Source organism: Ipomoea triloba, chromosome 4 (assembly GCF_003576645.1).
Source record: "Ipomoea triloba cultivar NCNSP0323 chromosome 4, ASM357664v1".
Lineage (NCBI taxonomy): Eukaryota > Viridiplantae > Streptophyta > Magnoliopsida > Solanales > Convolvulaceae > Ipomoea > Ipomoea triloba.
Genome location: NC_044919.1, coordinates 5,200,505 through 5,213,867, shown reverse-complemented (window position 1 = coordinate 5,213,867; position 13,363 = coordinate 5,200,505). Strand labels below are relative to the sequence as shown.

The 13,363-nt window shown below is 37.5% G+C and overlaps 3 protein-coding genes across 3 annotated transcripts; 2 read left to right on the top strand and 1 right to left on the bottom strand.

Moving 5' to 3' along the window:
- Nucleotides 1-692: 692 nt before the first annotated feature.
- LOC116014976 (disease resistance protein RPP13-like) lies at nt 693-3,185 on the bottom strand. The gene is made up of 3 exons (XM_031254950.1): nt 2,165-3,185; nt 1,022-1,507; nt 693-707 (listed from the first exon to the last, which is right to left on the bottom strand). The coding sequence occupies exons 1-3, from the start codon at nt 3,176-3,178 to the stop codon at nt 693-695; spliced, it is 1,515 nt and encodes a 504-aa protein (XP_031110810.1). The 5' UTR covers nt 3,179-3,185.
- A 3,997-nt stretch (nt 3,186-7,182) lies between these two features.
- LOC116017602 (major strawberry allergen Fra a 1-2-like) lies at nt 7,183-8,247 on the top strand. Its single transcript, XM_031258212.1, has 2 exons — nt 7,183-7,444; nt 7,639-8,247. The coding sequence occupies exons 1-2, from the start codon at nt 7,261-7,263 to the stop codon at nt 7,935-7,937; spliced, it is 483 nt and encodes a 160-aa protein (XP_031114072.1). The 5' UTR covers nt 7,183-7,260; the 3' UTR covers nt 7,938-8,247.
- A 1,523-nt stretch (nt 8,248-9,770) lies between these two features.
- On the top strand, nt 9,771-13,249 carry LOC116017053. The gene is made up of 4 exons (XM_031257565.1): nt 9,771-10,449; nt 10,844-11,487; nt 12,231-12,421; nt 12,604-13,249. Exons 1-4 carry the CDS (start codon nt 9,939-9,941, stop codon nt 12,977-12,979), a joined length of 1,722 nt encoding a protein of 573 aa, XP_031113425.1. The 5' UTR covers nt 9,771-9,938; the 3' UTR covers nt 12,980-13,249.
- The last annotated feature ends 114 nt before the right edge of the window (nt 13,250-13,363 follow it).

Genomic DNA, 13,363 nt, shown 5'->3' with positions numbered 1-13,363 from the left:
CCTAAGTGCCACCTAGGCGCGAGCACTAGTCTATCACCCAACTAGCGTCTAACGCTGTGACCACACCCCACAGCTATACGCTTCTTTCAGTTTTACAACTTCTGCTATCTATCTTACAGCATTTGGATTCTGAAATATTAAATTATTAATATGGGATTCTGTTGTAATTAATGAAGATTTTAAGGTAATGCAAAATTAAACACACACCCTCTCTCTCTTAAGGTAATAATTCTGATCATAGTTACAAGATTTGATCCCTTTCACCATTTGAGGAATAAAAGAAAACTATAAAGAGGAATAAAAGAAAACTATAAAACCAGCCAAGTTGATTATATTGACGGGTAACTACAAACTTAGAAGTTCGACTCCCAACCGGAGTGACCTATTGATTTTCTTGATTTTAACTAGTTAACTATAGACAATTTAAACAAGGTTTATCTAGTATACACCTTCAAATAGTAACTGCGTATTTTCCTTGTCAAGGTAGGCTTGAGTCTTTCTATTTCATCAATGGTGTTTTCACAAGTTTGTAGCATATATAATTCAAGAAAATTCGCAATGATAACAGCATAATTTAGCATACATATTCCAATTCTCTGTATTAACTCTACCAAACAGTCTCATATATAAAGTCAAAACTGGGAATTGCTAAGACAAAGGCTTTTTAACCAGTTGCTGGTCTAGCTTCAACTTCAGGAAAAGCAAATCTGCAGAGTAAAAAGAGAAAACATTAACAGAGTGAAAGAAGCAGGAGAAGAAGAAGCAATACCGGCCTTTTGCACTTTAGTAAAAAAGCTATTGTTTCATGGAAATACAAACAATATGCTACAAACAGTACACTGGACAAGAGCTTTGGAACCTATCTTTCTGTATATTCTTCCAAATATTATCATTTGCTTAGATCTTTTTCTCTTCTTGGATAAACTCAAATATATATATATATATATACACATGCATCTTTATTGCTAATGAGAGTAAAATAAAAAAGGTAATAGCAAAAGGGTGAAGGAGAGAAATGGACCTCTTTTGTGTCTTCCTCAATGACAACCATATTATCATTTCCTTGCTCATGTTGCTCTCTTTGAATTTCCTTGGCAGATTCCACCGCAGAATGAAGACATCCATACAATTCAATTGACTTCAAGTTTGGAATTTCTGCAAATTCAGCGGGAATCGTTTCCAATTCTTCGCACCAATCAAGGACTAGACGCTCAAGATTCGGAAAATGACAAGCACTTGCTTCCCAACGCTCAAGATTACTCACACTAATTTTCAAATAAATTAACTGGTCAAAACTCTCTGTTTCGAGTAGTTCCCACTCTCCACCAATCCACTTGCATTCCATTAGCCGTAGCACCTCAAGTTTAGGCAATTTGCTAAAATTATTAATTGTCTTCCCCTCAAAGCTCACACAACAAAAGCTCAACTTCATAAGATTTCTCAAATTATCAATGCAGTTGTTGTTTGGAATCAGAACCGGACGCCCATAACAAAGAAGAAACAGACTCTGGAGTTGGTGTAAATAGGCAATGTTATTAATGCAATCATTCCAACCTCCTTCACACTCAATCGTTACCTTCTTTAGGGATGGAATATTTGTAAAAAATTCTTTCTTACAGTGATAATATTTCAACCCACAAATGCTCTTCAAGTTTTGATGAAAACATATGGGAAAATCCATAGGAATACTGAAATCACCCAAACCGATATGTAAATGTTGTAGTTGTGGAAACTCTAAAAAGTTCATTCCACGAATACTATGAACTGAAAGCGTTTGAAGATTCCAACCATGGAATGGTTTTAAAATGATAAAAGATGAGTGAATTGACAATAGGCATCTCAAGTGGACAAGATATTCAATCTTGCACTCAATATTGCGGACTACTCTTAATAGGCTGCAAAATTTCAAATTGAAACATCTATACACTCCTCCAAAATAGAAGATGGATCGACATTTTTTTAGAGAAAATAATAATGTTTGTTCGTCAAACATTGCTGATTGGATGCTTATCCATCGAAAATCTTTCAAAGGGGAATTAGACTCATTTTTGTAGATAACAAGCACAAGGTTTTCCTTTTTAGCTTCTCTCATACAAAATGAATGCAATAAATCGTGCATTCTAAATGCCTTTACTTTTCTTCCACAAATACTCGACTGACTTACTAGAATTAGGTTCCTATCCTTGAGTTCTTGAATGTACCTCTTAGCCACCACATCAAAGCTCATATCCTCAGATGCCTTTACGAGTCCTTCGGCAACCCATAACTTTACAATTTCTTTAACATGAATCTCTTCATCTTCTGGAAATACGCTCAAATATAAAAAACAAGCTTTCAAATTGTGAGGCAAGTGATTGTAACTGGATGAAAGTATCCTTGAACATTCTTCATCAATTGTTGTTGTTGATGCAGATGAATTTAAAACTTCTGCAACATTCTTCCACTCATCTAGCGTATGAAGTTTGGAAAATAGACCTGCAGCAACAACAATTGCCAAAGGCAATCCTTTGCATTTCTCAACAATCTGTCTCCCAATCATATTGAATTCAAAACCCATAAATTTGCTTGTCTTTTCACGAAATAGATTCCAACTCTCATCTTCTTCTAACAATTGCATTTGATGCGAAAAGTCATTGTTAGAGCCTATAATAGTAGCCACATCAGCAGAGCGAGTAGTCAACAAAACTCGACTGCCATTTCCATTATCTGAAAAGCAAGCTTTGACGGAATCCCAGGCTTCGACACTCCAAATGTTATCTATCACAACAAAGTACCTTTGCTGCATCAGCTTTTGGTACACTTGTTGTTGTGCTAGCTGATACTCTTGAGTGCCATTACCTACACAACCCAATGATTTAAGAAGATCTGTGAGCATTTGCAACTTATTATGATATTGTGAGGCAACAACCCAAGCTCGGATGTCAAAGCGGTAGGCAACTGATGGATCTTCATAAAGTCGTCTAGCTAAGGTTGTCTTGCCGATGCCTCCCATACCTTGAATGGAGACAATTTCCCGTTGCCTTGATGAATGCTGAATTAGCATCGCCTTTACAATCTGGAACTCATTGTTTTTCCCCACCATTATGCTGCTGCCCTGGTGGGGCTGGGAGTGTGAAGCGTGTTGGTGATGGGCTGCAGATGCCTTCCAATTCCTTCCAAGTCCTTCCAACTGCTGCATCTTCACTTTGGACAACTCTTTGTCGATGGCATCAATGTCTCTTATTGCTCCTTCCAAAATACAACCAAGTTTGAAAGAATGCCAAGTTTCTCCTTGTGGTTTTTCCACAAAAAGATTTGCAATTCCCAAGTCATCTTCTTCTTTTGCATCATTAGTCCTGTGTGGTTTTTCCCCAAAAAGACCTGCTATTGCTGCTAATAACTCTTCCTCTTCCTCGTCCACGAAAAGGTCTGCTATTCCTGCAAGTAACTCTTCGTTTTCCTCTTTCTCATAAAGATCTATGATTTGGAATTCAATTTCATCTTCCACTCGGAAAGCCACATCTCTGAGCTTAGTTTCCAAGTCTTTAATTGCTTGGATACCATCCATCCTCTTCTCATCGAACAGCTCTATCAGATCACCAAGCATCTGGTGGAGATTTTGGATCAACTTTTCATTGCCAGGGATGAGTTGCTTTTGTCGTACGATTGGGCGAGGCAGAGGTTGCAACAACTCAAGCTCAATGGTCCTCACAAGAGAATTTACAGCAACACAAGCCATTCTTCAATTCTTCTCTGATCTGATCTGAGCTTCTTCTCACTTAGTATGTGTGTGTATAGTAATTATCATATCATTGTTTCTGGATGGCAATTTGCCTTATGGCTCTAAGTGCATGCAATAATTGCAAGACGGAAATTAAAGCATTTTTAATTGCAAGATCGAGGCCGGGCAGCATTGACTTTTAGTATTTTATGTTAAAAATTCTGCAACTTAATTGTAATGAATAATGTTAGATAGATAATGATGACAACTTACATGATATTGTTTAATATAATGTTAAGTGGGAATCTTACAGCTCAAATCTATATAAGTTGTTTTTTTTTTTTATATTCTGAATGTGTTGTGTATGTCAAAGCCAAGTACAGATGCTAAACAGGTTTGAAATGGCTCGGCTTTGAGACAAGTTGAGGTAGTTCAATAGTTGTAAAGTTATTTGGATTCTAAGTTGAGGAAGAAGAATTTTACACTATATTCTCCTCCGATCCGATCCTTATATTCAATTTCATCTTCTACTCTTGACAGGATAACTGAGCAAGATACTGGATCTGACCTGGTGCGTCTAACCCATTAAAACAAACAACAGTCTGGAGTGGTTAGAAGCTAAGAGGCGAACATACTTGGCGGACGCATGAAGGCAAACACACTTATGGAGGTGGGCGCATGGAAGTCAAACGGTCACCAACACATTAAAAAGGGGAATTCTCCAGCTGCCCCCCATCATTATTCCAACGGCTCCCACTATTATTACCCGACATATTATGAGTCCGTTACACTCACTAAAAGAGCCGTTGGGCATAGTATAAGTAGTTGACCCTATTGTTAAGGGGGGCATGCAAACATTCTTGTACTGAGACTATTATACTTTCCTTATCTGAATATTACCCCGGTAATATTATTAGCATCATTGGTGCTCTCATTGAGAGTCGAGATCAAAATCTTTGACAAAATTTCACACATTAGCTTATCACTAAAAATAGCACGATCAGGATCTAGCTGCTCCCATGGTTCCTGTTACTTGAACCGCAATAGCAACCACGGGGTGATCTCCGAGACCAGCTCAACAACAATCATAGTGAATGACAGCAAGCACCCAAGGCACGAATACCGCCTATGGATCCCCAGGCGATGGCCTGGGAATTCCATGCCTTTAACTGCACAAATATGTATGGATATATTTATAAACAATAATCCTACCTAAATAAATAAATAAATAACCCTTCCATTATTTCCATTTAATTTAATTTAAAGGTATTGTATTACACTTGTAAAAATAATTTTTGATATAAAATTTATCATCAGCCACCAATTCTGATTAATTGCTGCAAAAAGTTAACCTTATTATTTCTAGTACAATGCAAGTCCCTTTCTTGATGTTATGTTTGGGTTTGGATTTCATTTCTTAGTCTTCTTCTCTCAAATAAAAACAACTTTTTCTTTCCATTAGATGCACTCTAAAACCAAATATACATTACCAGTATGGCATTTGATTTTATCAAGCTTGTAGGTAATCTAGTATAACTAAACCAAATGCAATTTTGTCTTATATGTGGTGTATCGTTGCACAACTTTGCACTTTGTTGTAGTCTTCTATTCAAAGGTTGTATAAAAAATTTTTAGTATCACAGATAATTTACCAACAGAAGTGCCAATTCTTAACACGAACTTTGGACGGGATTTGCAGTTTTACCTTAATCGTGTACCTTGCAAGGTTGCACTTGTTAGTTGAGGTTCGGAGAAATGTTAGAGTGACCGTACCACATTAATGATTTTTTCATGATTTTAAAGACAAACTTGGATTAGTTGGAAGAAAGAGAAGGTCTTGGGTCTCCATCCAAGAGGAGGTTTTTTGTGGATCTCGTAGGAGAGAGAAAATGTAGATGAAAAGGAATGATGCTACGCGTTCCGCACTGCCAGTTGGGCTAGTCCATAGGCGAGCTTTTTTTTTTTTTTTTTTTTTTATTTGTTTTAAGTCTAAGCATACTTAATAGTGAAGTTTTTGGTGTAGTTTTTAGGTGATAACTAGAAAAGAGAGGAGAAAAAAAATTGACACAACTAAAAAATAACAGTGCGCGTGCCCAGCTGAGCGCGATCAATCAGTGCCAAACACGCACGCCCAATGTAGTTTTCCCTTCCCTTTTCTCTCTCCTGCGGATCCTACAAAAATCTATCTTTGTAGAAGGATCTCATTTATTCTCTCTCATCCACATCACTTACCTTTTCTCAAAATCTGATCCATAATCTACTAATGTGGATGCCCGGAAATCCAGGATAACAAATATTGAAAACACAGAATATAAAAGAACTTGCAATCGTCATTGCCACATAATTCACAGGAGAATAGTTGTGATCTTTGGCTCCAGCGTTAAGCAAGTGAGATCAGGTTCCTAAATCAACAAATAATCTTAGCATTTCATTTTTTGTTCTTTACTTCAAAATCAATCTGACTTGATACCTAACTTATGCAAACATGTCATTTTTAGCCCTCCAAGGACCAAAATTTGATACCTGACTTAGCTGATGACCAGGACTAAAAATGACTTGTATTGAAAATCAAATATCAAATTCGATTAATTTTGAAGTCAATTACTAAAGTTAAAATGACAAATAATTGATGGACTAAAATAAAATTAACTCATTACTCACAAGTATTAAACCCTCTTTTTTTACTCTTAAAAAGGTTTAGATAAATTGTAAATACACTATCATATAATTTTTCTTGACACGCTCTTTTAAAATGATTTAAAGGAAATTGATTAAACAATGTGAAGTTAGTCGGATGTTTTTGGATATGCACACATGTTTCTTTCTAATGTAAAAACGAAGCGGCTCTTATCCAAGTATAAAACTTGTGCTCATGATTGATATGATGATGATTGAAGCATCATCATGAATTCATGATTTTATATAATATGACAAACTTTTGAAATTGACGAAGTAAAAAATTTACCTTCAAAAATATTTGTCTTCGACATGACAATAGAATTCTATACATGTCGAATTCTATAAAATCATTGGTTATTGCAAATTGACAGACTTTACCATAGATTAAAAATAAAATCACCAGAAGAAGAAAGCGGATTTTATTCGTTTTTCTAGTTCAGTTTACCTCTAATCTCTATTATACATAAACAAGAATTATGATGTACATACATTAGTAGTTATTGTTATTAAATTTCTTTCCTCACCTAAAAAATGACGAGAAGAATATATAATATCGCTAGTTACATAATACTCCCTCACAGAAAGATTGTTGTTACACAGGACAAAAGTCAGCATATTTCACCTTCAATATTTTATATCCCAAACGGTCCTTAACAATTGCATATTCCTTAAATTGTTCTGTTCCCCACCTTGAAATTTCAGAAAAACAGCAACTTTTCTGCCTCTATCAACTACATTCTACAGACAACAAACAAACTTCTAGCCTATAAATACCATAGCCATCCCATTCCTCTGCACCCAACAACTTCTCATTCTTGTATCCATTTCTGCACTGATTTTCACTTTAATTTTCTCTGTAGAAAGGAAAAGAACAAACAAAAATGGGCGTCTCCACCTACACTGACGAGCAGACTTCTCCGGTCGCCCCATCAAGGATTTTCAAGGCCTCAATTGTCGACTCCCACAACTTGATCCCAAAGCTAATGCCACAAGCCATCAAGAGCATCGACATCGTCCAAGGCAACGGTGGGACCGGGAGCATTAAGCAAATCAACTTCCCCGAAGGTCACTATCAGTTTAAACTTTTAATTGCAACAGACCGACTACTGCATTTATATATTGACAGGACTACAAGAAAGTGTTTGTCTATAGCTGATTGACTCAATTGCTCCTGTTAGGAATTGAATTTGTAATTTTGTGATTGCTGAATTAAAAGTCTGAGCAATCGAGAATAATGGTGAGGTTTGTGATGAGTGCAGGTAGTAGTTTGAAGTCGATAAAGTATTACATCGACGAGCTGAACGAGGAGACGTTGACGTACAAGTACACGCTGGTCGAGGGCGACGCCCTGCTAGATCAGCTCGAGAAGATAACGTACGAGGTGAAGTTTGAGAAGACCGCGGAGGGTGGCTCCATTTCTAAGGTGACAAGCAAGTACTACACTGTTGGGGATTTCAAGATGAAAGAAGAAGAAATCAAGGCTGGGAAAGAGAGGGTGCTGGCAATGTACAAAGCTGTGGAGGCCTATCTTATTCAGAACCCTCAGGCTTATGCTTAGGATATGTTCCTCTAGCCTTTTCCCGGATACTGCCTAAATCAGTGAGCTAAGTCCATTCAGGCACGTTACTCTTGTCTTATAACTCATCAGTGAGCTAAGTCCATTCAGGCACGTTCCTCTTGTCTTACATATATGTTGGTGTGATGTTTAATTTGGTTCTTCCCCAATTCCATTTTTCAATTAATCTCATCATGTGTGCTTCAATTCCAAGTATGGTTTTTAATAATGTATTGCCAATTATATTGTGTTTGTAATAAGGGTATGAGACTCCTAAATTGATATCAATAAAATACTTATTGCGTTTCGAATTCTTGATGATGTACTTAGAAGTTTATGCAATTTATTTATTATGGAATTCTTTTTATCCACGTTTATAATTCATAAATTATTAGGAAAGCTTCATTGCAAGACTCAAATTAGCATTTTGTTGGGTATATAGATATTAGGTAGCATTTGGTTTAACTTAAAGATGGGAATAATTAACAAGAGGGGTAAAAAGAAAGAAAAAAGAGTGTTTGCTGAAAAAAAAAGAATAAATCAAAGCCAAAAAGAATAGTTAAAAAAGACAGTTGTTTTGACTTGTTTATAGTTTCCAGTGGATTGTTAGACAACCTTCAATAGTGAAAGAGCATTATGGTTTTGTGGTTTGGTGACTGGAATCTTCTTGTTGAGTGTGGTATAGGGTTATAGATTCTGATTGTGTGTTGTAGTTTGTGGATGACAATTTGAGATTGGAATCTATCTCTCATTCTAGAAGGCAAAATCATTAGGTATGGTTGGGTGTTCATCCAAAACTTATTTGAGTAAGAAATGTATAAAACTATGGAAGAAGATTGATGGTAGCTTACTTATAAATGATGTAGGACAATCTCAGTCAAGTAGATCGGATAATACAGTTAGATCGGATAATACTATTAACTTAGTAATTACAAGGTTTCAAGTTTAATTTTTTGTAAGAGTTGTCTATTGCTCTTTTTAGTTTCAGTCGATCAACTATAAATAATTTAGACTAATTTACGCTATTGTGGTCCTTTGCTGGTTAAAGTTACAAGGCGAATTTTACTTAAAATGCAATTCAAATAGTGATTGTGGACTTTCATTCAAATCAAAAAAGTTTTGAAAGGATGATGGCCTTAAGCAAATTTTGATCCACCAAGGTTTAAAGTGTAGGTGCTCTCTTCATTCTTCACTTACAAAGCTAGGTATGTCCACAGGTCGGTTTTGGTTCTGAACTGACGGTTCTCGATTCTAGAATCGGCTGAACCGAAATCGAAACCTTGTATATAGGTTCCACATTTGGTTATGAAACCGACGATTCTAGTTCGAATAAGAATTTTTTTTAAAAAAAAATATTTTTTTTTAAAAAAAAATATTTCTTTTTTTAAAAAATTGTCCAAATTTAACAATTTAATTTTTTAAAAATTTTTTTAATTTTGAAATGTTTTTAAAATAATTATATGAAATATTTAAACTTCAAAGTCGAATTATAAAAAAAATAGTTATAGTTAAAATTTAAATTGATATTTAAAATTTAAACTTTAATCAAATAATATAATAATAATAATTTTTTTTTAATTTTTCCGATTTAGAACTAAACCCAGAACCTTATGAAACCTGAACCATTCGTGCGATTCCGATTCTAACCGTGCGCGGTTCGGTTCGAACCGTGATCATGTGTGACCAAAGCTAGCCAAACGAACGTTATATTAATAATGGCTTCCAGACCACTCACTTTATGCCATCTGTCATTAAAGGGAACAGTTAAATCCGTTAAATCTGGCACCTTTACTCCATTGCCAACTCAAAGGAGACAGCATCCCAACCTTCCTTAAATTTCAAGAAAATCTTTTTCTCTTTCACAAAGATCAGTGGATACAAAATATTCTCAGAAAATTTTTTATAAAATCGAAAATAAATCCACCTCAAATTTACACTCCCTATATAAATACACACCGCCCAGAGATCCACACCTCCTTCTCGACACCGCCAAAACGCTTCCCAATGGCGAGCCATTTCCACACTACTTACCCGACTGTGGCCGCACGCGCCGCCGTCAAAAAGCACCAACTGGAATTCCCATTTTCCTTTTCCACTAAAGATTTTCCGGCGGGCCGGAATAGCCGGAAGAGCTCGAGAATCATCAGAGTCTCGGATGGAGGAGGGGACTTGTCGTATTTGGACATGTGGAAGACGGCGATGGATCGCGAGAGGAAGTCTGTGGAGTTCCAGAGGATCGTGGAGAACAGTAGAAAATCCAGCGACGATGAAGAGGACGGCGCCGACGAGGAGGACAGCCCGGAAGCGATGGAGAGGAAGAGCAGCGAGTTCCAGAAGATTCTAGAGTTTTCTCCCGAGGAAAGAGATAGGATTCAGAGAATGCAAGTGATTGATCGTGCCTCGGCGGCGATCTCGGCTGCTAGGGCACTGTTGAAGGAGAATCCGCGGCCTCAGATGGAGGTTTCCGGTGAAATTGAATTTCAGAGTGAAGAAAATGAGGAAAATCGACAAGGAGGTAAATTTTCCTGTAAAATTCATATAATTACTCAACAGTTTCATTATCTTATTATGGCTGTGTTTCTTAAATTCAATATTATATTTTGTAGAAGATATACCCTTCCTTTTCCATATCCCCAAATCTATGATTTGACGGGGCGACTTGCGATGCACAATTTATCTTTTTTGGGTTCTGGAAGCTTAGGATTAGTCTAAAGTTTTGCTCTAGTAATAGTGTGTGGGACTTATGAGTGACTCGCGAATAGTGATTTACGACCTCTAGGGTATTGGGGGTTCTGGCGTAAGTTGGAAACCTAATGTATAAAAAAAAATTGTAACTTTATTGCTAAGATGTTAAGATTGATGCAAAGTGAGGTAAATTTCTTTGTTAATAATACATTTTGCTTGATCAGGGCTGCAAAGTGGCAGCTTATCTGTGCCACAATCAACAAACATCACTAATGCAACGCCTGGGCCGAATTTCTGGGCATGGACACCTCCTCCTGATGATGATGACAATCACCTGAAATCAGACACCAAAGCTTCTCCGCTTTCAAATCTGAGCAGTCCTGTAATGGAGAAAGAACGCTCTGCAGATTTTCTGACAATTCCGTTTGAGACTGCTGTTTTGGGGAGTAAAATCGGTCCTCCTCTTCCCCCGCTTCAGTCACTCGTGGAGGTTGAAGATTTGGGCACTTCTAGCTCCACGTTAGAGATGCCGCATCAAGAGGAGGAGCATGAACTCAGTGTTCAGTTTTCAGCACACGCGGCTGAAGCTGCTCTTGCACTGGATCAGGTCGTTGAGGCTTCTTTGTACGGAGTCAATGCTGATGGATCGAGGTGGTGGAGGGAGACGGGGACTGAACAAAGACCCGATGGGGTTATCTGCAAGTGGACATTGACGAGGGGCGTTAGTGCAGACAAAACTATCGAGTGGGAAAATAAGTATTGGGAAGCTGCTGATGAGTTTGGTTACAAGGAATTAGGCTCTGAGAAATCTGGACGAGATGCTGTAGGAAATGTGTGGCGTGAATATTGGAGAGAATCCATGGGGCAGGTTAGGCTTTCGGCTCGAATCTTTATTACACTTCTCTTTGTTTTAGTTACTTAATATGACTGAAAAAATAACGGAAAACTAAAATGAAATCAGTTATGTTTGATGATGAGTTCACTGAACTTTCTGCTTCACTGTTTTGGTATCTTCGCTTACAACTTACAATTACAATATGAAGGTGGGAGAAACAGAAATAACGATAGGGAATTGGGGTAGAATCATTATGAAACCCGCTATATGCCTATAGTCTTCTTGCTTTTTCTGAAGCTACAGAAATGCTTTGCAGCAGAAACTTTCAAGTTCTTGGAGTTATGCAATGTGGTTAAATATGTTGAGTTAAAATTGCTAAAACAAATTATCTCCACGGTACTGTAATTTATAGATTAATTCTATACGATGTACTCCTGGTGCATTCTTGCCTTTTCCAGGAAGCTTCTCAACATTCTTTTCATTCTTACCAAGCCAATTTAACATCTCCTTCCATTCTTTGACATTCGAAATTGAACGGGTCTTCCTAGTGCAGTTTACCTCTCCTGTGTGGTTTGCGGGCTATTACATAGGAGCGGGATTTACCTAGTCGGGTAATGGTTTGCAAGAAACATAGGGTCACGTATAGCTACCCAAGTTTATGCTCATCTATTGGAAGTTGGAGTTTACGAGTTGAGGATTTATTTTTGAGAAACAATGCATTGCCAACTCCTATTTTATGAATAATGTTGGTCTGATGATGTTTTATGGTTTTTCAGAGCTCTGGGCTTGTCCACATGGAGAAAACTGCAGATAAGTGGGCAAAGAACGGGATAGGTGAAGAATGGCAGGAGCAATGGTGGGAACATTACGATGCTTCTGGACAAGCGGAGAAATGGGCACATAAGTGGTGCAGCATTGATCCTAACACGCCTCTTGATGCTGGCCACGCTCATGTGTGGCATGAAAGGTACCGTAATTTATTAGTTCTTAGCTGTGTCAGCTCACTAATCATATTGTGCCTTCGTTCTTGAAACTATATTCTCGCTTTCATATTGATTAAACCTCGTCGTTAAAACCACAATAATCTATGTTCTAAAACCGACTGAAGATTTAGGAAAGAAAACTATAAATGCCAACATTTCTCGGCAGGTGGGGCGAGAAATATGACGGGCATGGAGGCGCAATGAAATACACGGACAAATGGGCTGAGCGGTGCGAAGGCGATGGCTGGTCGAAATGGGGCGACAAATGGGACGAGAACTTCGATTTAAATGCTCACGGGGTGAAACAAGGGGAGACGTGGTGGGAAGGCAAAAGCGGCGATAGATGGAACCGCACGTGGGGCGAGGGCCACAACGGGTCGGGATGGGTGCACAAGTATGGCAAGAGCAGCAGCGGGGAGCACTGGGACACTCATGCTGAGGAAGAAACATGGTATGAGAGATTCCCACATTATGGCTTCTATCATTGCTTTGAGAACTCTGTCCAACTCAAAGAAGTTAAGAGACCATCAGAATGGCCATGAGAAAGAAGTGTGTTTCTGTGCTTCTTTTTGTCAGTTCTAATACACACTTTATGGTGTAGCTATTTACTAAACTCTGGTTGCTTCAGAAGTTATAATTGTGGCCTTGCAGAGTTGCAGGTCTTTTAGATTAAATAGAAGGCATAGTTGGTATAAAAATGTTACTATTCTCACTGTAATCTGACCTTGAAATGGTGTTCATACCATTCTGTTGCACTCCATAATATTAATGCTGCTTATAAAGTTTAGTAGTGGCTGCAGTTTGCAGAATTTCCTGTAAATCAAAATATCCATTCGAATTGTTCAAACCAGAGATAAGGGTAAGAAATCTGCCTAATTAATATACAAAAAATCAAATCTTTAACTATAAGATCAATTACTAATATA

Bases quoted from the DNA above. Each gene is read 5' to 3' on its own strand.
- LOC116014976 (XM_031254950.1), bottom strand. From the start codon at position 3,178: ATGCAGCAGTTGGAAGGACTTGGAAGGAATTGGAAGGCATCTGCAGCC. The intron at 1,508-2,164 runs GTAAGTCAGTCG...CACCAACTCCAG, and splicing joins AGGATAGGAACCTAATTCTA to AGTCTGTTTCTTCTTTGTTA.
- LOC116017602 (XM_031258212.1), top strand. From the start codon at position 7,261: ATGGGCGTCTCCACCTACACTGACGAGCAGACTTCTCCGGTCGCCCCA. The intron at 7,445-7,638 runs GTCACTATCAGT...TGATGAGTGCAG, and splicing joins GCAAATCAACTTCCCCGAAG to GTAGTAGTTTGAAGTCGATA.
- LOC116017053 (XM_031257565.1), top strand. From the start codon at position 9,939: ATGGCGAGCCATTTCCACACTACTTACCCGACTGTGGCCGCACGCGCC. The intron at 10,450-10,843 runs GTAAATTTTCCT...TTGCTTGATCAG, and splicing joins TGAGGAAAATCGACAAGGAG to GGCTGCAAAGTGGCAGCTTA. The intron at 12,422-12,603 runs GTACCGTAATTT...ATTTCTCGGCAG, and splicing joins GCTCATGTGTGGCATGAAAG to GTGGGGCGAGAAATATGACG.